We start from the raw sequence: 25,488 nt of genomic DNA on the forward strand, positions 1-25,488 counted from the left end.
TAATAATACTGCCGCCTTGATTGAACAGAGAGAACTTCAGCTGCTTTCTCTGGTAAATTGGAAGGTGGGGCTGAGTGCAAAAAAAACAACAGTGACACGGAGGAGAGGGAAAGAAAAGAGAGTTGCAAAAGGGTGATAAGGGGTTCTGTGATAAGAACAGAGAGGAGGCAGGGATGGCGAGGGAGGAGGCAGAGAGAGAAAGGGAGTGGGAGGAAGAAAGAGCGAGGATAGGAGGCAGCGCAGTGCAGTGAGGGAGGGGGTGAGGAGAGAGAGAGAGAGAACGATGTAGAGACAGCAAGCCTCTGCTGCTACAGAGCCAGTGAGACGCAGGCAGGCGGAGGGGAAAGACGAAGAGAGAGAGGGAGAGGGGGCCTCCTGGTTTCTCTGAGACAGGCCCAGAGAGAGGGGGGGAGAGGGGCTCCAGGAGCACCACAACGGAGAGCGAGACGGGTGGGTGGAGAAGCAGAATCGGAGGGGAGGGGAGAGAAAGAGGCAGGGTGATAAAATCAGAACCAGGCTTTGGCAGGAGCAGAGGCAGAGGGTGGGACTTGAGCTGAGGAGGGAAAACAGCACAGGAGGAAACAAAGTTTTGAAAACTGAGGAAATAGCAAAGGGAGAGCAGATGCTGATGGCCAAAGCAGGAAGAGATCCATGGAAGAAGGTCACCGTCTGTCAGCATGTTCTCTGACAGCCGGGCCACCGCCATCACGCCTGGGGAGCAGAGGGGTTTCAAGGCTCATGCCCCCCACTTCATCCCATGGCTGCGCAACAGCCTGAAGGCTCACCACAGCAGCAGCAGCGGCGGCGACCTGGGGCTCAATGGGGCGTACAGGTCCAGCTCGGAGGGCCGCAGCACCCTGACCCCGTTGGAGAGGGCCAAGGGGATCGGTTTCTTCTCCAGCCGAGCCAAGAAGGGGGAGCTCCGGTGTAATGGCATAGGGATGCTGCCAGTGGTGCTGAGGGGGCATCACATCCTGCCAGGCAGCGTGGGGAACCAGAGAGAGGACGGTCCTGCCAGGTGGAGCAAGACTAAAGAGCTGGAGGTGGAGCCCAGCACCAACTCTCAACTGAGCCCAGAGAAAGGACTGGCCGACAGCTGCTCCTCGCCGCCGCAGAGCCAAAACGTGGGATACACAAGCAGCCCCTCGGTGAGGAAATACGGGCCTCTGGTGGGGCCCCATCCCACTCCTGTACCTGTGCTGCTGGCTGAGAAGCCCGACTGCAATGTGCCTGTCGTGGTGTGCATGGAAGACAGCGAGGGGAAGATGTGGGACTACACCAGTCACACCACCTACCGCCAGAGAGACGTCCACTCCTCCAGCTGGCTGAGCTCAGGCACTCAGCAGCTGATCGAGAGGGAGCGCGGGTTCAGCTCCAGCTTCAGCTGCGTCAACAAACACGGCAGGAGTTCTCAGAGTCAGAGGGACCTGACGGCCCTCAACGGGCTCATCTTCTCCAGCCAGACCCCTCCTGGAGCCCTGGGCTGCACCGCCACCCTGAGAGGCCCCAGAAGGCCCCGGCCGAACTCGGAGCAGATTGCGATCCTGGGTCAGAACCAGACGTGGGTACCGCACAGACCAAACAGAGAGCAGGAGCCACAGAGGAACGGAGCCGGCTGCAGCAGAAAGGTGGTCCGAAACCAGATCAAACGGGTGGTGGACAACCTGGAGCAGGTCCTCACTTCCCTCAGGGACATCCAGCAGGAAATCAAAGAGGTACACACAGACACAGTTGTTTGTTGATTTATGTATCATGTGTCTGAAACTTTGCCATGAGAGCTGCAGATTTGTCTCTTTTCTTTCCAAGGCTGAAGGGTGGGAACATAAACAAATCAGGGCCTTACTGCATCCTCTCTCATTAATTTAGACATTTTCCTCATGCAGAAAATGTTTGAGATTTTGCAGAAAAAACCCCAACAAAACCTTGAGGGCATTTAGAGATAACAAGGCAGACCACAAATGCACTTTCTCAGCAGAATTAAACAAGCAGAAAAGCATCTGCAGCAGGGATGCATGGACCCAAAACATGTTGTTGTTTCTCAGGCTCTCCTTTCTATTCCCCAGACACTCTAGAGTCTGGCACTTTGTGCTCAAGTCGGGCGTGCGCTTTCATAAAGGTGGATGAGATGGTAGTTATGGCCCATTTGCCAGATGCATTCAGAGGATGTTCAGACGATGCAGGGTGACATTAGTAAAAAGCCTTGACTCTAGCATCCTCTCTTTTCCACCACTTTTCCCTCTCATGGACAGCTGCTGCTCCAGGCACAGCTGGACGGTGGCTGGCGCTCTTTTATAATCCATTTATGTCTGAATATCCGTGCCTCGTCCAGTAAAAGTGACATGCAAATCTTTCCTCTTGGCGTCCGATCAGCGAGGTCACAGCCAAGCCCCAGAGGTAGTAACTTCATCATTGTGACTTTAAAGACTTCTCCGTGACAGAATTAATATTCCTGTGATGAAAGTTTATATAGAATACAGCAAGAAAGGCGAAAAAAGCGATTGATAAGGCTGCATGTATAAACAGAGGTGGCAAATGAAAAGAGAGTAAGTCACTGTGGAAGTAGTGCAGGCTATTTATGTTTGTTGCATTAAGCAGTAAGCACTAATGTGAAAACGAAATGGAGTGAGGCAAGGACAGAGATCATTTACTGGCATGGAAAAGTAATCACACTGCTTTTACTATCTCACATCACAACCACAATCTTGAAAAACATTCATTTTATTGGAGTTTTATGTGACAGACCAACACCGACTTGTAAGCTGGAAGGAAGATGATGCGAGAATGATCAAGGTTTTTTGTGGCGCTATTGTGAGAGCAATAAAAGTGAACTATTTACTACTTCTTTTAACAGCATGGCCGTGTCTCCATGACACAACAATCATGGCCCCACAAACACAAATACTGCTCTTGAAAAGCATTCCCATTTGTAATACGCTTCTTTAGGACACCAGTCACATAAAGAAGTCCGATTTGTCTCACTGCACTGCACAAATGTTTTCAACTTTTTGATATTTACTCAAACTCTCGTTGAACAAACAGTGGAGAAATTAGTAAAACTAACAATCCTGAAAATATGGACAGATATGGGGAGGTTTAAACATCATTAATTGTAATTTGTCACAACAGCAATAAATCAAAATTCTTATAATGATAAGAAATTTATCACTATAGATGATAAACCAGTGGGAGGATCTGGGGAGGACAATTAATAACTGTGCCTTTATGGCAAAGTGGGAAGAACAAAACCATTGTTGCTAGAAAGTCATTAGAAGTCTGATTTAAAGTTTGGATTAAGTCAGAAACTCCACTCCTCTAGAGCCACCTTAACTCAACTTTTAGACACATTTCTGCTGCAACACGTGAATCTAACATCTGAATTCCTTCATCAGCAGTCGTTCAGCTCTGCAGGGGCCTGATGAGGAGCCATTCATTTGATTCAGGTGTGTTGGAGAAGACGTGAATCATAATGTTACAGGAGGGTAGCTCTCAATGACTAGACTTGGAAGCTGAACTTTCAGCTCTGCATGCAAAATTGTACATGTGGCATGTGGCAAAAAAACAACACTTACACTTCAGCCTGAACACAGTGAAACATGTTGGTGGCAGCATCATGATGTGGGGATGCCTTCCTGCTGAAGAGACGGTGATAATGAGGATGGATAGGGATAAATGCAAAACAATCCTGGAAGGAAACCTGTTAGAGGTTTTCTTCCAGGAAACTTGGAAACGTCCTGAAAGTCTAAGCCTCAATGGGATGGTTTAAGTGGTCTAGTCAAAGCCCAATCACTAAATTCAATTAGGAATATGTGGCTGTGCTTTGATGTTCAAATGCACTCAACTGTCAATGTAAGTTTAAAATATTTGGCAAAGAAAAGTTGTAATTAATTTCAGTCTATGGATGAGCAAACCTGGAAGAGACGAAGCCCAAAAAACTTTCAGCAGAACAGCGTCTGCAAAGTTTGACTCAGGGGGATTCACATTTTTAATTACAAAAATAAAACATGTAATTTTCTTCCATTTCACTATTTTCTGTTGTCACTGGGCATAAAATTCCCAAACATACATAGGAGTGTGTGGTTGCAACATGATCAGCATCTTTGCTCAAAGCAAATTAGAGGAAAATTTGGATCGAACGTCAGTCTGACGGCGATAGTCTGCTGATGTGTTTCAGTCAGGTGTAAAGACAAAAAAAAAGAAAAGAGCTGCACCATGACTCAGAACCTGAAGAGAAGAAAGAACCGCGTCAAGCTCGAAGAGCGGAGTGAAACTTTAATGACGGAGCTCAACAATAAACATCTCTCAGCTCTAAAAGCGGAGCATGTGTGTAGACCTGAGGGGTCAAAGACTTTGTTTTTTTTAACAAACGTCCTCGAAAGCAGCAGATGAAAAGCAGCCCTTTTATCTCCTCCGATTTCTGACATTAACAAGCAGTACCTGCCCAGAGTCATTGCATGTGCATATCCTACATGCACCACTTCAAAGCAAAATGAAAGGCTTCACTCAAAACCTGCCGCAGCTTTAACAGAAAATAAAAAATAAAAAAATCAGGCAAACAAATCAGGTCATCCTTTGACATCAGCAAGGATGTTGTTGAACACAGAGGACAAAACTCATCCGGCATGAGCAGAGGATTTATCTGTGCACACAGAGCAGGTGGTGAGCTGGGTCAAACATTTTCCCCAGCGTAATTTTCTCCAATCTCTCCAGCCTCTGTCATCACACAGCTGCCTGTGTATCGGGGTGTTCGTGTGTCTTTGTGTTGAGCTTTTATTAGTGCACGTCTGCAGAGCATATACTTATTCTTTGCACCCATTTTGCATTTGGACATGTGTGTCTTTTTTTTTTTGGATACATTAAGGAGCAGGCTTTTTACTATCTGGGTAAGAAGCATTAGATGGGAGGGCTGACTAAATTTAGCCTTCACACCACTGTAATAGTACTCTCATTCTGTCTTGGCTGATTTTAACGTCTTTGCAGTGTGAAAAATAAAGACGAGAGGAAGGCCTCCAGAAGTGTTCGCCGTAACTTTTATTATTTCTTTAACCTTGAAGAAGCTTCAGGGCTGTAATTATTTCTATATGTTATCAAACATTGACTCAATCTGGAAGAAATCTCCTGATGAATTCTCTGAAAATGGTCCAGAGTTTGATCCGGAGTTTGATCTCTGACTATGTGAGTTTTGATTTGAGGCGTTTTTTTAAATTTTAAATACATGATGTGCTATCTGTAAGAAGGGAAGGGTTTAATTAATTTGATGAAGTTAAACTTAAAATGGTGTAAATTGCACATGTTTCCAGTTTTCCAACTGACTGAAACATGTAGAAAACAAAACAAAACAAAGTGACCTGTTACCTTTTACATGGCTGATTTATCGACAGCAGCACTTTGTTGACAAAAAGAAGGTTTAGATCTTAAATAACCTTAAGTGCCTCAATGTTGTGGCGTACTTCAGGGGTTCATTCTTGGTCTCGTAAATTTCTCTTTTCATTTTCCCCAATTAGGTTTAATTTTGTCAATAATTTGACATTCCATTTCCCTGCTATGCTGATGACAATTAAATGTCTGGTTAAGTAAAGAAAAAATGGAAGGTGAGGTTTGACTCAAGGCTGGTGCCACGCTGCGTGGAATTGATATATTCTTGCATTTTTTTCTGTGCATTAAATCATTCATTCACAGTAAAATGAAATGCATATTAGGGTAATTAGCCACTAAATTTCTCTTAAGTCTGCAGGGAGGAAATTATGTGCTTTTTTAAAACCAATGACCTTGAAGCTCTCTTAGAAATCTGGAAGCTGCTTGAAACTGTAGCAAACAGAAGATGGTGTGAAAAAGTGAACTTTTCTCAAAAGCTTTTCTTAGGACTTCTAAAATGTAACTTATAGTAGATCTTCATTTTGTCCCCTCAGGCTGTTGCAAACGTCATCCCAGTGAAATAGGCAACAATCAACAGTCCTCAGCAGCTTCTGCTAACATGTACAAGTGAAACCATCTGTGTTTGTTTTAAAATCTTAACCCAGACTGGCATCTCAGCACCTAAGCGATCCTTTAACTCTGCACACTTAAACCAGATCACTGAGATCTGCTGAACAAACGCTGCTTGCTGTTTTCAGTTTCAGGCCATCGTGGGATGAACTTTCTCTGCCCACCAGGACCAGCTTTTGTTCATTGACTATATGTTCATTTCGCCTGTGGGATTGTAATGTCATCGTCTTATTGACTGGTACTACTCCTCATTCTGGGTCCTTAGTGTGTCTTTCTTCTAGAATCATTCAATTAACAAGAAAAGAACAAATAAATGGTCCAAACTGAAGCAAGACAGAGTCAGATTTAAATGCAGATTGTTGCATCAATTAATAAAAGCCTGTCAGTTTGGTAATGAAAGCTGAAGGTTAAATTGTTGAAACCTTTGAGCTCAGACGTCCTGATTTGAAATCTTTTTAAAAGCTTTTTATCTAGGGGAGCAAAATGGATCTTCAGATGTAAAAGCAGTGAGGTGTATTAAACATTAATCACACCGAACAAAGGTGGACTTTCAGTCAGGGCATGTGAACATCTGCCTCACTGCTTCCTGTAATTAAGGGACCCCCCCCCAAGCAGCATGTTTATTTATTATGTTTCTACTACTTCTCCTCTATACAGCAGCTCTTCCTAACTTCCTAAATATTAGTTCTCCTGAATCACAGTACCTTTGCAACTCCTCCACCTTATATTAAAGGCACAGAAATATATAGACCTATTTGATACGAGGGAGGGCAGAAAAATCTCCATTTTCTGTCCACATGAATCAGCTGCTCACCCACTACTCCTCTAAGTGGCTTTTGCAAAAAAAAAAAAAAAAAACAAATCAAAGCACCAATACGGGGTTGTGATTAATCTGTGACTAAACCTTATGCATCCACCACCTCCTCAACACAATTCAAACTCAAGATAAACTGTAAGACATGGCCCATCAGTACAATGCAGAGCTGAATGATGAACGTATTTTTTTTCTTTTTCTGAAAAGGTTAAAAATGTGAAATGTTTATGTCCAGATTTGGATTTTATGATCCAAGTTATGTGGTGTCTACTCCTGAAAACAACTCTGAAAATGGTCTTATTTGGTTAACTTTAAATTGTGGCGTGACGGATACAGCAGTGTTGATCTATGAACGTGTCAGACGAGCCAGAACAATTAACAGTGATCCCCTCTGTTTTAGTAAAAACAGCTGGTAAGTTCCTGAGGTCAATCGCTGCACACAGTGAGAAGCCTGTTCCTGGTCCTCTGCAGTCTGGCTAAAAAAACAGAGCTGATGATGTACAACCGGGAACCTGCAAGGTATATGTTTGCCTCAGATTTGCTAAGCCACTCTTCATCTTTAGTTTATGAAGATGCAATAAAATATTTAGTTTTTAGTTTTTTTCTGTTGCAATTTTTGGCTTTAACGTATGCAAAGAGAGATCAACTAGCGTCTGAAAAGAGTTCCCAAACCCCAAAACTGAGAAGTTTGATATTCCCACTGATGCTACTTGAAATATGTGGAAAAAGTGTCAGTGCAGCATATAAAACCAATATAATAATATAAGATAATACAATATCTTGCAAAAGTGTGAAAACTCTTTGAATGTTTTTATGTCACGACTGCAAACCTCCATCCATTTTTATGATCATTGTCACAATAAATCACAATTAAAAACCCAAAACTGGCAGCATTGTCAGAATTATTTGTATTATTTTCTCCTCTGCTTGTTCCATACAATAAATATCAATAAATTTGGAAACATGATTAAATGCAGTTACTGTGTGCACTTTAGTGATACAAATCATTCTTTATGTGACTGGTGTCCTCGAGGAGCGTATTTGAAATGGGAATGTTTTTCAAGAGTAGTTTTTATATTCATGGGGCTGTAACAGATGTGCCATGCAATCACACTTATACACTTAGCTAAAAATAGAAGTAATGAATAGGTTTTTATCATCACTTTTATTTTTTATCACACCACAAGATAACCTAATAAAACTTTTAATGGTCCACCCCTGGCCTTAATTTGTATTCAGCAATCACTGTCCAAAACATGACTGTCCATCTGAACTTTCAGGCCAGATAATGAATTGACATATAGCTGGAAAGAAGTCCTGCTTAGTGTTTGTCTAAAGTCATGTATTGAACACAGAAAGCATGTGGAAGAAGGTTTTTCATTCAGAAGGGAACAAAATTCGACTTTTTAGGTAGCAAAACTGTGTTCTGTTGAAACATAGTAGTGGCTACATTATGCTATAAGGTGCTTTTCGTCTTGACTCGGGTGTACTGAACACAAAACATGACCATATTTTGTTGACTATTATGTGCAGGGCAATTTTAGTACCGTTTCCTTTCACTCTGCAGTTACACACCAATTTATACACTTTATGGTGTTTAGTCACATAAGATAAGATCCACTGAGGTCTGTGCTTGCAATGTGACAAAATCTGAAAATATCCCACCTACAACTACAAAAGTCCTTCTGCTTTATGTTAATTGTTTTTATTCTTTGTAACAATTATGGCAAAAATAAGCCAATAGCAGTAAGCGGTGTGATTTGATGTGATGACCCGAACTTAAGTAGGAATCCAAAAGCAATTTCTTCTAATTCAAAAGGGACGATCTGCAGCTACACATATTTAAAAATGTGCATGATTTTATAATTTAATTTACCTACCCATTCTTTAATAGAAACCAGCTATAAATGCTATCTGATTTTTCAAAACATATCGACTTTGGGAACTTTACAGTACAGCAACAAAATCTGCTTGCAACACATAATTATTCCCTCTGGGAGAGTGTCGCGGATAATTTGTGTTTTTATTTATAAATCATTCTGTGTGTTTTCTAGGTCGTGCAGCAGATTGACTATCTAACCTCCTCCATTGATCTGGATGATGAGGAGCAGCAGAGGCCTAGAGGAGAAGCTCAGCCTCCCAGCGACAGCAGCTACAGCTCAGGCTCCAGCTCCAGTGAAGTGACGGTACGCAGCGCCCAGCAGAGGGCTCCGGGAACTGAAAACCAGCCAGGAACTGCAGACTCCTACAGAACCGCCAGCAGAGAGGATCACAGCAGAAGTCAGCCTTCGCAGAACGGGCAGCTGCGCTCCATTACCGCGGGCTTTCTGTCAGAAAAGAGTCGGACTGTTCAATTAACTTGTGGGCAATCCCCTAGAAAAACGTTGTCTCGGGTGAGCACAAACAGCCTCCCTCCACCCAGAAACCCGACCTCCCAGGATCACGTTCTGTCTCCTAAAAGAAGCCTCCCTGCTCGGCCTCCCACTCCCGGGCTGTCTCCACTAACGGTGAACCTCCATTTCCCCAGCAGCCCTGGATCACAGCCTTCCTCCCCTCTGTCTCCAAAGTCTTATCCCCCCCCTGCTCTCAGCCCTTCTGTCATCATCGAGACCAAAGTCGGGTCACTCCGGACCCCACAAAGCGATCTCCCATCTGCTGGTCCATTTTCACCGTTGCTATCTCACCCTCAGTCTGCCAGCTGCCCACCCACCAACTTTGAAACCAAAAGTTTGCCCCTGCACGACAAAGAGCGGCGAGCGGCCTCAGCGGGACCCTCGAACGCCTGCGCAGCCAAACCACCCACAGGACAGGGCCGCAGGGCCCGCAAGCCCCCACCGTACCCGCACCACAGACTCTCTGAGCCCACAAAGAAAGTGAAAGAGCCCCGCAAAGCTCCTCCATACCCTGAGAAAAGAAGGCTGCTCTCAACCACCGTGTGAGACAATGCAGCAGGAGGGGGGCGGCCGATCGAACAGAGGCACAAACAGCATCAGCCACATGTCTGCAGGAGTGGGAAGTGATTTAAGGCAGCTTACGGCTCGCCAACTTCAGCCGAGATCAAGTTTCCAGGGCAACGGGATGCAGACGCAACTCAGGGTGAGTAAGTCCAGAACAAGTGCATCACTGCAAAAACAAAATCTTATCAAGTATATGTGGTCTAGTTTCTAGAGCAAATATCTTAGGATACTTGGAAAAAAGACAAACTAACTTAGTAGTAACTTTTCAGCAAGAAATGGGAGCTTGTTTTAAGTCAATAATACCTTAATATCGATGAAAAAGGACTAGTTATAAGTGAAATAATCTGCCAATTGAACAAGAAATTTTCCCATATTATAAAATATAATATAGGACACTAATTAGTGCTTTGTTTTCAGTCAATTACTAAGGAATTATTGACTTAAAACAAGCTCCTATTTCCTGACAGGAAATTTGTTTACATGAAGCACAAAGGGCAGAACTTGACTGCAGAAACACAAAATCTTATCAAGTATTTTTGGTCTAGATTTTAGTTCAAATATCCTAGAACTCTTGAAATAAGACAAAACTAACTTAGAAGTAACAACTGATTAAGAACCGATGAAGTTCTTAATACATTAAGAACTGATGAAGTTCTTAATGTATTAAGAACTGATGAAGTTCTTAATACTTGGCAGGAAATAGGAACAAGCTCCTACTTCCTGCCAAGAGATTTTATAACATGAAGTAAAAAGGGCAGAACTAGACTGCAAAAACACAAAATGTTGCAAAGTATTTTTGGTCTAGTTTCTGAAATAAATTAAAATTAACTTAGAAATAACTTTTCAGCAAGAAATAGGAGCTTGTTTTATGTCAGCAATATATATTTTTAATGTTGATGAAAAAGCTATAGGTGAAATAATTTGACAGAGGGAACAAGACATTTTCCCCATAAGTTAAAATATGGGAAACCAGCCACTTTTTAAAAAAAAAATCTATATTAAAGTAATTATTGACCCAAAACAAGCTCATGTTTCTTGCTGAAAAGTTACTTGTAAGTTAGTTTTGGCTTATTTCAAATGTACTGAGATATTTGCACTTGAAACTAGACCAGGAATACTTGGTAAGAGTTTGTGTTTTTGCGGTGCTGGTTCTACCCTTTTCCCTCCCTGCTCTCAAATCTCCTGGGTGCATGCATGGGGCCGTAATGACATCTGGCCGGCTTACCGCTCAGGTAACAAGAGCCTTTGTGCAGATGTTCAATTTGCACCCCGGCTCTGCAAACTCCCACGGACTGCACAGCTAAAGGGCAGAGGGGAAGGCATTATTAGCCAGAAATCTGAAGGAAACTGCAATTACCTCAGAATGGCGAGACAAAGATAGAGGTGATTACTTTATTGCACCTCACCCCAATGCATCCCAGCATAGTCACTCTTATATATCAGCATCGCCTGTGGTCGGTAATTGCTGTCAGGAGTCGTGATGCTATGATGAGAAGTCGGCGCGGCTCAAGCTACTTTGGCTCGGCGGTGTGAGAACGCACACAGGAGAGGCAAGGTCAGGGATCTGTAGTGCATCTAGAGGCAAGAAAGGCTCTCATAAAAGGAGACGCTTGGCAAGGCCACAGAGGAAAAGTTCAGGCCAGCATTGGGGTGCATGTCAAGGGAGACAGGGGGCAGCTGGCCATTCGTTGTACCCTTCACCCGGCCCCACGGTGTTACAAAAATCCCATCTCCTTTGCTGCCTCTGGCTCGACCCACCTGGCCTCCGTCTCCATCTGTTCCCCTCTAAATGTCAAGGGGATGCAACAGGAAAGAAATAAGGAGCTGGTGTGTTGGAGAGGAATGCCAGCCAGATTGATTACATAAATACAACACAGGAAATCAATAGCTGTTTCATTTAGGACATAAATGCTGCTTTATTGGATCCTTTTCTCTTTGTGCCGACCTTTTTGAACAGAATAAAGCTGCTGCTAGTTTGCAATTTATTCCATTGTGAACAAATTCAATGAAACGATCAGAATCAGCGGTTAATCTCATTATATTTATGCTGCCTGACTGCGACACTCATTCCCATATCAGTATCAGTTCTTCTAACGCCCGGGACATTTCACAAGTCATGGGCATTATCGGGTTTAAACAGAGTTTCTGGAATGAGTGAGCCATGCTTTTATGTGAAACTATTTTCAGATAGGGATTAGCTGTCAGATTTTCCAGAACCAGGATGTGAGACCGACTCGAGTAAATTAGACTTCTCAGATTTCTATGTAAATCCTTTAAAATTCTGCATGCACCCTGAATGCAAAATCTTTCTTTTACAAGTCTTGATTAAACACAGAACAAATTACCACATGAGTCTCTGAAGGAAAAAGAATGATCGTTTTTTTTTTTTGCCTCTCACAAACACGCATACTGAAGGAGACATTGCCTTACATCAGATGGTGCCAGGATCACTGATTCGCAATCAGGCCAACTGGACTGAATTACTGCTGCACTGTAAAAGAATTACAAAAAAAAAAAAAAAAAAAAAAAAAACATTTAGAGTAGGATAGATTGCTGCAAAGCTAATGACTTGATGTAATTAACTGTCCACTGTCGCCACATGCTTGTTAAGCCATATGAAATTGGACAGATTTATTTTGAACTATATATCAGTGAATTATTTTACACTTGGATTTATTTAGAATGGATGTAACTCACTTTGAATGAAATGAATTGACTATGTTTCTGTATAATGAATCTACTGTATATAGTGAATTGAAGTGGCATTTTTTGTGAATTGGTGCTGTATAAATAAACTGATTCGAATGACTTAAATAGATTTAAGTAATTATAAGACAATATCTAAAGTTGATTAAGTAACTAACCTGCAACTCATGAAATTAAACCAGTTATATGAATTTTTATTGAATAAAGTTTGTCAGTTAAAATCTGCAACATTGTAGTCTAATATTTGCTAAATTAATGACATACGTGACTCGCTACAGTGTCTTGTAAAAGATTTTCTTCTTTTTGAAGAAGAATTTTGTCATTTTAAAACCAAAGATCTCCATGTATTACGTGGGGATTTAATGTAATAGACAAGAGAGCATGTAATTGTAAAGTGGAAAGAAAAATTACAATTTTTTTTTATTTACCAGTCTTTTGAGGCATGTCTCTAACAGCTTTGCACGTCTAGATACCAAAATCTGAAGTCTTGCCAGATTATCAATTGAACTTTGGTCTGGACTTTTACTAAGCCATCCAGACAAATAAATATGCTTTGATCTAAACCATTTGCTCCTAGCTCTGAGTCTGTTAAACGCTGAAAGTGATGTTTTTCTCTCTTTTTTTAACTTCTACAAACAGAATAAATACATAACAGATCACATCAAAGACCACTAGCTGTGCATGTAATTCATTCCAAAGATCCAAATACTGTTATAAATGTTAAGCAGGGATGATTAAAGTTTCCTGAAAATCTCTAAAACTAAATACAATACAGTATTTTGGAAAGTATTCAAACTGTTTTTCACATTTTGTCAGCTTATAACCACAAACGTCAGTTTATAAATGAACACATTCTAACAAATAATTGTGTGGGAGGAAAATAATACATGGTTTCCAAAATACAAATTTGCAAAGTCTTCATCAATTTTCAATCTTCCCAGATGCAAATCTTTGGGGATGTGAATCTACCAGTTTTACACATCAAGTCACAGGCATTTTGCTAATTCTTCTCTGCAAAACACCTCTAGCTCAGTCAAAGTTGGTGAATACAGACAATAAACATCAGTTTTCAAGCCTTCAGATTTCAGTTGAATTAGGTCTGGACTTTCACAAGGCGTTTAGGAACCAACACCGATCCGTCTCAAGTTCCATCCGTCTTCATGGCTTCCATGTCCCTGCTGAAGTGATGCACCCAGCATTGTGTTTCATCAGTACAGTGTTCATCTGATACCAGGTCACAGTGGGGATGCTTTCCACAGAGTGAAGTGAATTGTTTTTTTTTTTCTTTCACATATTATATTTTGCATTTAGGCTAAAATGTTCAATGTTGGCTTCATCTGACCTCAGCATCTTCCTCCACATGTCTGCTGTGTCCTTTGCGTTGCTTGAGCCAAACATAAAACAGGATTTCTTTTAGGTCCCACTCTTTAGATGGGCTATTGTTTTATTGACCCTAACCATGCTTTAAACTCTTCTTTCTTAAAACCCGAGACCTTCACAGTTGGAGAACTTGTAAAGGCAATCGGTTGCACTCAATCAAATGTATACCATTTGCATCACTTGAGATTTATGTGGTTGTGTTGGTCAACCACATAAAGTCCTAATAAAACAAGTGCACAAACGTAGCACGAAGGGGTATGAATACTTTTGCATGGGAATATATAAAGTCTGCGTTCGCATAGCCCATTCTTTTAGCCAAGATCTAACTAGAACAATAACAACATTTGTCTTTTATTTGTAACTTGTACTTCCAACAAGCTGTGCAGGAGCTCTGTGTAATACACCTCTGCTCCAAAACATCCTTCATGTTCCTCCTGATAGTTTTTCCTGTGATGTAAGGAACTTTTTCTGCTGGTGTCAGACAGTACGCTGAGGTGCTGATATGTGCTCAGGATCTGGATGACAGAATCGAGGCAGCTCTGGGCCCTGCAGACGGAGAGAGCTGATGGGCAAACAAAGAGCTGTTGAGAAGCAAGAGATTTACAACTCAAAAGAACAAACAGCTCAACAGAAACGGGCCAGAATTTGGCCGTCAAACTGCAGAAATCACAGGTTCTGCTTTGCTGCGAAAGTGCGGGTCAGTTCTGCACAGCATGTCAGGAAATCATTAACGCCTCGCTGTTCCAGGGAGTTTTCAGCAGGTGAAAAGCAGCAATTTTCAGGCTTAAAAACACTCCTGAATGGAGAGTTTTTGCATCAAGCAAGCAGACACCGGTTTGCAGACGATCTAGATTTTCTCTGGATTTAACATAATGATAGATAAATCCCTCCTGACTTTCTATCTCAGTAAGCCCACAAAGATCAGCAGTCCATACATTCCCATATGTGCCTCTGGATTTAATAGATCCTCCCAGCAAAGCCTCTTCCTCCCAACAGAAATTACGGGGAAACAATAGAGGCTCTCTATCTCTGAGAAACATTTATTTGAGCACAATATACGTTAATTGACTACGCTTACGGAATACATTTTAAGGCTAATTTTTCATTACTCTAGCAGAAAGGGTCTCATAAGTCTCATTTGGAGGCTCCGACACTGGCTGCTTCCCTAAACTGGTCCAAATTAGGAATGCATTAGTGGCGCTTCTAAAAATTACGGCTATTGGGCAGATAAGATGGGACATAAAAACGCAATCCTCGCCGAGGCCCGGCCCTGACAGCGCTCGGAATATTTAACGCCTCGACACAGGCAATCAAATTCCTCCTCTCTTTTCATGTTTACCCTTCTGACAAGGCTACGGCAGCTTCAATCAGACCACGACTGATGTAACCCGACAAAAACACAAGAGTTATCTCCACCGAGGTGACAACGTGTCTTTATTCAAACACCCATCAAGTTTCATCATGATTCGTAGCAATCAACAGGCAGAAAAAGAAAGGACGCATGTACAAAATTAATAACGCATGTTGTGTTTTTTTTCTCAGAGCCAGGTCGAGGTCCAGGTGTGATCTTTTCCTGTGCTGACCCCCACTGAGAGAGAAAGAGAGCCTGGATGGCGACAAAGGGACCCGGCGTTTCCTCCACTCCGGGGGATTGCCTCGACACCAGATGAAAGACACCGAAGGTACGCCGCCTATCCCAGCTAATCCAAGAGCAGAGTCAAATCAGAGAAATCCTCCAATCTGAATTCAATCCTTGGACACTTGTGCTGTTTGAGGCTTTGGATCAATGCCGATAAGATAAAGAGGCCGCAAGCATAACAGAGAAAGGGGAGAGCAGAAAGGGGAGAGCAGAGAAGAAGAAGAAGGGGAGAGAAGGAGATGAGGGGCATGTGATAATGAAGCACTTCTGAAACCTGCGCAATATTCTCACTGATCCCCACATGTGGCACCGAGAGATGAAAGCCAGAGGTTCGAGAGGGAGAGAGTGCTGGCATTTTTATTCCTCATCTAGAAACCTCCAAATGTCTGTGCATGCTTTACATTTTATTACTTTTGAGTTAAACATCTGCACTAATGTTCCAGACTTCAATTTCTAGATTTTTCTCCCCCCCCCCAACTGCTTTTATAGCATTCGACTACAAAAGTTTGATCTGGTTGGGGATTATTACTACCAGAAAAGTTAAAGCAACGCTGAGGTTTCTTTATTATTCAGCTCAGTGGGAAAAGGGCTGTTTCAACACTTCTGGCATTTAAATAAAGTGATATCAGCTTCATTTGGAAATCTATAGTCCTACATTAAATATACTCTATATCTTCCAGATGTTATTCTTGTGAAGTCACACCATCTGTTGTAAAAATAAATGGGTTTGTTTGGCAAAATTTAAGAACTAGCTGTTCTAAGAGTTTGTACTGTAGTAATTAAGTTTGGCTGTAGTAATTAAAAAGCCCCTTACATACTGTACTACACGCCGATAACAGTACAATTTCACTACTAATAAAGTACCGGTAGTGAAATTGTGGCCCTTTTTGGATCTTTAAATGAATTTACTTCCAGTCAGTGAGTTGGACAACAAAGAAAGATGCGATAAAGATACTTTTCTCAATATTTATGTAAAAAAAGCTTTTATTTTTGAGACATTTGAATTTTTAGCACTTAGTCAGTGGAATAGAGAGTAAATGAAATATTTTTCCTACAGACCTTTCAGGACGCTACATCTTACTAGGGATGGGCTGGCTGAAGATTTAAAAAGTTCTGGTTTCAAAACTACAAGAATGTGCTATTATACTTCTTAAAAAACATTATTATAACTGATTCTATCAAGATGTCATACATGTCAGAGCAGTGAGGATAAATTATTTTCTGTTTAAGCAATTAGGTCATGTTATATAATTTTGTTTTAATGTATAGCATTATTACTAATCTCATCACACAGCAAATTTCATATATAAACTCAAACAGATCAATAGTTTGCATAACCTAATAAAAAAAAATCTATTGCATTTTGATTCTTTTTTGTGACGTATTTTTTGAAGTAGTATAGTTTCACCAGAGAGAAACGGCAGGAAACAAAAAAAACCTGTCTGACGTTTGGAGGGATCAGACGCGATGCTTTGAGTTATCTGCAGCAGATGTAGATAAACGGAGACACTGAAGTGCTTCTTTCAACAGCATTGCAGAACGCAGCGAGACAGAGCAATTTCTACTTGTTTGGATGTGTGCTGCTTCACAATACCAGGGATTACTCACTCTCCTCTCAGGATTACACAAGATGCATAAATCTCCTGCTAATCTAAAATGTATCTAAGCTGAACAGACCCCATCCCAACACCAAAATATGCATTCCCACACCCACTGGATCAAACCAGCATCTCTTTATATTACAAACTAAGAAACAACTACAGAAGCACGTAACCTTATGGCCAATTTTGATCCTGAAAAGTCTGGATAATTAGTAGGTTCCTTCATCTTTTGTAGAACAAATCTAAAAAATGAGTGAAAAAGGCTGGATATGTACTACAACTGGTTCACCGTGTCCCCTCAAACCAAGATTAGCTTCATCCTGCTTCAGTTTTGGTCGTTTCTCAGGAAGAAATCCACTGATACTAACGAGCAGAAGCACAGTTCACCGCGGTGCTGTGATTGGTCACAGCAGAGCGAGACTTCTGTCCAATCACAGCTCGTCATGTCTCGTCCGTCCAATGACGGTCAGCTTGGAAAGCTGAGCGCTGAACTTTCCATCTCTTTGGGTCACTGGAATTAAGAAAGGAGAGTGGATTACTGCTGGAGTCTGTGTAAGATCACTTAACATTAGATTTACGTAGGTGTATATATAATAATATCTGCTTTAGCTGTGACTCCCACAGTCAGCTAAATATCAGATGTCAAAGCTATGATGAGGTTCAGAAGAGAAATGTTTTTGCAGAGAAAAATGTGAGACATAAAATTTTAAAAATGAGACCAAGATTAGGTCTGTGATAATGTACAAACTTGATTTTTATCTTCTTATCCGTCTTATGATTTATTTATTTTTTTGCTTTATTTCTGCTGTTTAATATTTAGAGGTGGTTTTTATCTAACAACTCGATTTTTTTTTTTTTGCAAGAAATCTTAAGTATTTTTTTGAAGACCTGACTTTTATTTGCATCTGCTTTTTAATCTCCCATGATGCAACTGTCATCTTGCAAACATATTTATGACAAAAAATATAAATACCAAAGCACTAACATATCATCATATATCAATATTTTGAGTTATGGCTGTTTAACTGGGATTTTATTTTTTTTAAAGAAATAATTATATATATATATATATATATATATATGTATATATATATATATATATTCTTCATACAATAATTAGTAGAAAGTATTTTAAGCAGTTAATTTAATTTAATTATGTTTGGATGAGTAGACATTTTTGGATACTGCAAGAAAATTGATTTGATGGGAATATTATTTCTTCTTACCTTTTCATAAATAAAAAAGTGTAAACATTTTCCAGTGTCTATATTATTTTGTATCTATGAATACAGGTAATCTCAGTGATAAAGTCTTAATTTGAAGGCAAAGAGTATAGTCATAAACAGAATGACGCAAAGAAAATATTCTGTTAAGTCGTTTTGTCTTAGTAATATCAATGTTTACATAACCCAACACAATGCAGTTAATAACACCATTGTAGCAATAATTTCAACACATTTTAACAATATTTATAATCATGATAACTGTAAAGCTCGGCAATACGTATTATTGTGATACATTTTCAAACACAAATTGTGATTAGATCATGGCTGTATGTTAAGGTTAGAACAATTTGTATAAATTAAGGTTCCTTTTTGCTTTCTATAATTTATTTGTATATTTTTTGTTTTGTTATTCTGCTGCAAAATGTTTTCTCACGGTAAAAAGATGGCCTCTATTAATATAGAATACACTCCAAAATGAACCAGTTAACTAAATTATTAAATTACTAGCTTTCAGGAAAAAAAAATTCCTAACAAAAGAGCATTATAATTACAGCTGCCACTAGATGGAGAATGAAAACTCAGAGTGCAGAAATAAATGAGTCACACAGACAATTAAGGGCCAACAACTGAGGCAAAATGTCTGGTTTTGGACAAATTATTCAGTGTAAGAAAAGAGATTTGTTCTGATGAAAACCAGAAAATAAAAACATAAATATTTTAAAGCTGAAAGAAAACAATAAATGGTTCGTACAGGTTTAAAATAAGTCAATACTTTCAGTGTATCTTTACATGTAGTTACTATTTTCTCCAACAGGTGTCTCTGTTTGGGTTACCGAAACCTGAACATGCCTTCATGTGTTGCAGCAGGAGCTTTAAGGCTGTAGTAATTAAAAAGCCCTTTACATACTGTACTACATGCTGATAAGCAATCTATGCCTGGAATTCATCGCTCCCACTGTTTCTCAGTGATGGGATTATCCTTAAGTCTGTCATCGGCGCTGAGTTCGAAGCCTGTAAGCCTCTGTACTTTAGCGTCTAATCTGCTGAAAATGACAGCTGAAGTAAATTGCCAGTCGGGGTGACTAGTCAAATCCTGCTAATCACAGGCTGGAACTGAAGCCCCTGTTGGGGATTTCTGCAGGAGCTGAAGAACAACAAATAATGCTACGGGGACAACTGTGAAAACCCACTCACAGCTGGAGCGCACGCTTCGCAGGGGAATCTGCAGGGAGCTTGCAACGTGATAATGGGAGGGCTGGGTGTGTGTGTGTGTGGAGGCAGAGAAAGAGACTGATGTGACAGGCAGAGGGAGTTGATTGAACACTTTGAGACACAATCAATTCCTCACCTGTTGATTCTCCTACGGTAAATTCGTCTGGCTTCAGAGGTACGTCACGCTGGCCTGTCACTGCTGTTTCTGACTGGAGACGCATCCACAACGACGAGGAGGAAACGGTGGAAAACAAAAACAAGAGATTAAAAAAAAACAGATAACAGGCGGCGGCACAAAGAACAATGTCATTTGCACAGGAAGGAAGAAAAAGAAAAAAAAACAGAGGAAAGAACTCCGATTCAGCATCAAGGTCAAAGAGATGCATTTGTGTTTGCAATGTTGTTTCAGTCCCCTCACTCTGATGTTATTTTCTCTGTTTGTCTTTTCCGTGCAGGGCACACAGCCAGAGCAGGAGGAGGAAACATGTTCTCTCTCTCTCTCTTTCTAATGACGCGAGTGTCAGGAATGTCCTTGCTGGGGGAAAGGAGGCGTGTCAAGGTGTGCCTCGCATCGCCTCACAGACCACGACCGCATCAGACACGGCAGACCGCTGCAAAGTGACCGTCCAGACATTAACCTTCCACTGAAAACATTACGTGCAGAGATAGAACTCCAAGGCGAACTCCAAAAACTAATAAAAATCTGTCTTTCTGACTTGCATTAAGTTGTAAAAAGTTGGGATGGTGCTGAGGCCATCATTAGAGGATGAAAGCTGTAAACATGCAGAGGTGTGGAGCTCATAATGGGTTTAATGGATGAGAGGAAGAAAGATATTTAGAAAACTAATTAAAATCAGGTGACAAGATTAGATTGTTGGCAGAGATTCTGGTAGTCAGATAAAAACATGAGATTAATCCAAAAATTCCCCCGCAATTTAGCCACAATTTTTAAAAAAAGAAATACTACTAATAACTTAATAGTGTGAAAATGCTATGTTAGCATTCAAACCTCCACTCTGACTAAAACGTATTTACCAAATGTAGCTGAAGAACTGATATTCATTTCCCTTCTTTTTGTTGTTGCCTACTTTAAGAAGTTTCTTAGTGGAGACTTTGGAGGACTTCCAAGCAGATATGTCCCAACACTTTCCTGAACTTTTCCAGATTTTTGGAAAGTTTATGACAGTGTTGGTCATCTAAACCAGGACCAGGTTAAGAACCACAGGTACAGTGGAAAATCCTGATCTTAGAAGCTTCAGAGGGCAGTGAAATGTTTTTTTATAAGAATTTATCTGCATATTCTCAGTCGGTCTGGGTGCTTAATTCAGAAATAAAGTAATGATGTGGAAATTTTAAAAAAGAACAGATGCCATTAAATGCTGAATAAATCAATGATAAAGCACTTTTTAAAAAAAGAAATCCCAGTTCTTTCAACTAGATAACAAATAATAACCGTAGACATTTATCCAGAGCTGGAACATGATAAAAGAATTTTCCATACAGATTGAGATGAGGTGGATGAATATTACGACTGCCTTTGTGACTCAGATGTACAATAAATCCCTTCACTAATGCTATACGTTAGATGATTTCATGCTGATCTAGGAAAGTCATGGTTTTGTTGACAAATTCTGCCATTAAATGTCTATTTTGTCACAGAAAACGAGATCAAAGCATCAATGGTGACATCTGTATTCCCTCCCTCATCGGATACCAAATGTGTTGCTTAGAAGAAGAAATATGAAGCTGCAGAACATGAAAGTAGCCTTGAGTTTGACATGTGTGTTGATGCTGAAATGTTCATTATTTGCCGGCTGTGCAAAAAGACGTTCAACAGGAATTCGCCTTGATTTTCTGACATTTGTGCAGATACTGAGTAATGAAAAGCTTTTATCTCTCTACTGACAGCGAGTATGAGGCAGAATGGAAACATCAAGCAGCAATTCTTTAATGCTGTTCGTTAGTTTGCCTCGGCTTGAGAGGGTTTGTGGCAGCGGGTTGTCAAGAAATACAATTTTTATCTCTAAAGGATGCAGAGTTAAAGGCAAACATAGGCCAGTCCTATAAAATCATGCAGGAGGGGGTTTTTATGCCCCAGTTTCATGCGGCTTAATGCCACTATTGATTCTTGATCAACTTATCGTTTGGCTCTCATCAGTATTCAGCCGGTGAGGTGGCCGTCGCGCCTTGGGACAAAATCAGCTGACAATATCGGTTCATGTAAACAAAGCCACAAAAGCAAGAAAGAAATTAACAGCCTGGTTTCATACTTACAAAAGCGTTGGCATATTCAATTTTGGCTCCTTTCAGCTCAGCTTTGAACTGGGTGAAAAACAGGTATGATTTTCCCTGAGGCCTGAAAGAAATTAAAAACAGAAATGTTTAAACAATAATGATCCCAACACACAGTCTCTTCAGTATTCACTGCTCCCTGACAGATCCCTTTCTTCTTTTTTTTTTTTACTTTCCACCATACTCTAATGTTTCAGATCAAACATCATTTTATATCAAAGGTAACAAAAATACAGTCAAACAGCAGTAAACCGATTTAACAGAGTTACTCTTGTTTGACTGTGGAGGAGCTTTGACCTTCTGTTCTTCACAGAAATGTTTGATTCTAACCACATTGGTAATGTACAGCGTCTCAATGCCAGTGAAGTCCATACTTTGACGAGGCCACTCCAGTACCTTTCATTTTGTTTTGAGCCGTTCATATGAGACTTGCTGCATTACACCAGTTTTTTTTTTTCTCATTGCTAATTTGACATTTGTCATACTGTACAGCCTTGCCGTTTTCAAGATTTTTTCATAGCAATATATTTGGAAGGTTAGACGAGAAGAGTGTCAATCAAAATTTCCAAAGATTTCAAGATTTTCATTGGAAAAACACTTTACATCTGTAATGTCAAACTGAATGTCGGCCACTGCTGCAGCACAGCGTCATGTGACGGTGTGTTTCTGACACTCTGGATCTTTTATTACAAGAAACCTAAAGGAATTCAATTCTTTTTTTTGACATTTTGTTTCTTATTCTTGAATCATCACTTTAACTAAAGCGACCTCTAGGGCTTCAGATGTTCTGGGTTCCGTTAGTGACCTCTGGGACGGGTCGTCAATGCACTCTAGGAGAATTTTTGGAAGATTGGTCAATCTTGGTAAAATTCCCCACAGCTGCAGCTTTTCTCCATTTGTGAGTAATGGCTCTGACTGTGGATCTGAAAGCTTTAAGAGTGGCTTTTGAACCCGACTTTTTGTTTCTCATCTATTCTTGAAGTTATTTAGGCGATGATGAGTTGTTTTCACATGATATTTCAGCATACTTCACGTTGTCAGACGGGTTATACCCAAGCTATTTTCTCCTATGTTGCCGAAATATAACAAATAATGAAAAATTGCCGGGTATTGCTTGACGACAGTTGCTGCTGCAGGGAGGTGCACAACCAGTTATTAGGTTTTTTCTTAATAAATCATTAACAATAACCATTTAAAGCTTTTCTACATTTCCAGGTTATCTTTGTGTGATATTAAAACCTTTCTCATCATCTTACACATTTAAATCTAACAAAAAGACATTGTTAGAGGTTTTAGTTGATTTTTTTTCCTGCAACTGTCACAACTGACTAAAAAAATAAATCAATCAGGTGACTCAGAGGAGCCGCAGATGGGACATGATGAGGACGGGGTCGGCCAAGTGAAGAGGAGGAACCACCACAGACAGTTTGGCATGGTGAGTGGGCAGGTATTACTCATATTGAGAGGAGGACACACATCTGTTCGCACAGTCACATTAAGGGAACGAGCCTTCCTTATCGGGACGGACCTAAAGCATTCGTTTCAGGGGAAGACATGTTTTGAATGCAAATCGATGAAGTGTCTGCAAGTTGTGCCCGTCTCACCTCCACACGGAGCAAGAAAACATCTGGTCGTCTTCGCTCAGGCCCACACTCATCAGCCATTGCTGTTTTAAAGCAGAACAACATTTCACTGTCATGCCAGCTGGGATTAATATTCAATAAAACTTTAGGGTCCGAGTGATTGAGACAACGCATACCTCATTAGTTCCTCCTTGTGAAGCATAGGTGAAGATGCATTCATACTCGCTCTGAAACAAGACAGCAAGAGGTTTAGTGCCACTTAGTACAAAGTCTGAACAACTTCCTTTAATAATACATTTATTTATTTTTATTTAACAACAAATGAATGAGATTTATCAACTGACTGAGAACATAAAAAAAGTAATTCAAACCAGATTAATATTAAATGAAAGCCGTGTTTAAAAAGAGTCAGAGAGTCTCTGATATTATTTTCTGTCACTCAAACCGTTCAGTCTTTGGTGTTTTTAATAGATAACCTAATTAATGGGAAGCATTTGTAACTTTATTACAGGGTGTTAGTAACAATGTCCAAGTTCATTGTTACATGAAGAAACACCAGGGGTTCATTCTATGAGTTTAAAATGTTTTCTCCTTCTGAATTATTTATAAGTCCTCCAAGGCTGAAAAGTCTGAATATATTTCTTAAAATACTTTTTGAAAGCCCAAAGAAATTTTCTGATCAAGATCACTTTAGGATTACATGGAAACCTGAAAAGGAATGGGGAAAGGAAGAGTCTTTTAAAATACCGGTTCTTGAAACGAAAATGTTTGCAATAAAAATCACCCCATCAAACATTTCGTAATGTAATGTTTGACCGGAAATTCATTGGAAAAGCACACAAAGTATTAAATAATCTCCTTCGTGTCAATTGTGCTGTAACTGCCAGGATGAAGCTTTTTCCAAATATGAGGAAATTGCTTCAAATAATCAACATGAATAACCATTTTACTTGCAAAATTATAAACAGAAATGTAAATGTTTTATTAGGTATTCCATGTAATACTCTTTGATGCTTGTACATCAAACATTCAACAATTTTAGGCTTTTTCTCATGAAAACCAGTTCAGCGCTATTAAAAAAATAAAAAATCTTATCCAATCAATGAAGCCCTTGTGGCAGATGAGCATAGACGTGTCAGCGTTTCACAGGCTGTGTCGTCATCACTCAGCGACTACAACTGACCGATGGAATGTAGTTTTTCCGCTTTTGTCGTTAAAAATGCCAAACTTGACATATTCAGCATGTATATTTTAAAGCTAAAAATGGGTTATGGTATTTTTTTAAAATTCTTTACAGTTTTAAATCGATAACAATGTCGGTAAACTGCACAGACCTACATAGTGAATATGACTTCCTGTAAAGATGAAGAATAAAGGAACGCTCGGGTTAAAAATAATGGCAGGCTTTTGTATCTATAGCAACTCAATTTAAACGAGGGCTCAATCGACGAAAACAAGAAAAGCAACTTACGATTCTCTCAGAGAAAGTATGCACAACTCCTCCCGGCTTGACGTTGAACTCCACTACCTTTGTCTGCTCAGCCGAGACACACAGGGACACTGAAAGCCCCAGAAGCAGAAGAGACATTTTACCGAAGAGCTGCATTTTCTCGCTCGGTCTTCTTTGATGTATGGCGTTACACTCCGATCAGTCAATCCAAATAAGAGTATGTCCCGTCGACTGTTAATGACGTCAGAGCCGTCGTCACGCCGCGAACCACTGCCAGCAACACCAAACATCTGAAGGGAAACACTAAAAAATATATTTAAAAACAATTTAAGAAAAAAAAAAAAGCACTTAGTTTAAATTTTATTTCACATATTTTGGAACTTCGTTCCATTAGAAATGGACACACTCACTGCGGCCTGTTTGTCACCACACGGCGACGCTCTTTTTCAACTAATACAATGTCCATTTAATAGTTAGTCACCTGTTTTAAAAGTTGTAATATACGTATATTATATTTTATAATACTTATTATGTTATCTGTGTTTACTGGCAACGTGTTTTTTGGTACTTAAGTAATGTTAAGGTAGGTTATTAATTAATATTAAATTTATTTTCATTTTACAAATAAATACAGAAATAAGTTTAC

The 25,488-nt window shown here is 40.2% G+C and overlaps 2 protein-coding genes across 3 annotated transcripts; one reads left to right on the forward strand and one right to left on the reverse strand.

Moving 5' to 3' along the window:
* Positions 1-21,183, forward strand: LOC114151048 (uncharacterized). Of its 2 annotated transcripts, XM_028027940.1 has the most exons (4): positions 1-1,715; positions 8,851-9,892; positions 15,382-15,521; positions 19,973-21,183. In XM_028027940.1, the coding sequence occupies exons 1-2, from the start codon at positions 678-680 to the stop codon at positions 9,733-9,735; spliced, it is 1,923 nt and encodes a 640-aa protein (XP_027883741.1). In that variant the 5' UTR covers positions 1-677; the 3' UTR covers positions 9,736-9,892; positions 15,382-15,521; positions 19,973-21,183. The 2 variants fall into 2 exon arrangements, with proteins under 2 accessions (XP_027883741.1, XP_027883740.1); XM_028027939.1 differs by lacking the exon at positions 19,973-21,183 and having other exon boundaries at positions 15,382-16,249.
* Positions 15,251-25,093, reverse strand: mydgf (myeloid-derived growth factor). The gene is made up of 6 exons (XM_028027941.1): positions 24,864-25,093; positions 23,569-23,619; positions 23,414-23,475; positions 21,792-21,873; positions 19,654-19,726; positions 15,251-17,590 (listed from the first exon to the last, which is right to left on the reverse strand). The coding sequence occupies exons 1-6, from the start codon at positions 24,996-24,998 to the stop codon at positions 17,511-17,513; spliced, it is 483 nt and encodes a 160-aa protein (XP_027883742.1). The 5' UTR covers positions 24,999-25,093; the 3' UTR covers positions 15,251-17,510.
* Positions 25,094-25,488: the final 395 nt, after the last annotated feature.

Source organism: Xiphophorus couchianus, chromosome 9 (genome assembly GCF_001444195.1).
Source record: "Xiphophorus couchianus chromosome 9, X_couchianus-1.0, whole genome shotgun sequence".
Lineage (NCBI taxonomy): Eukaryota > Metazoa > Chordata > Actinopteri > Cyprinodontiformes > Poeciliidae > Xiphophorus > Xiphophorus couchianus.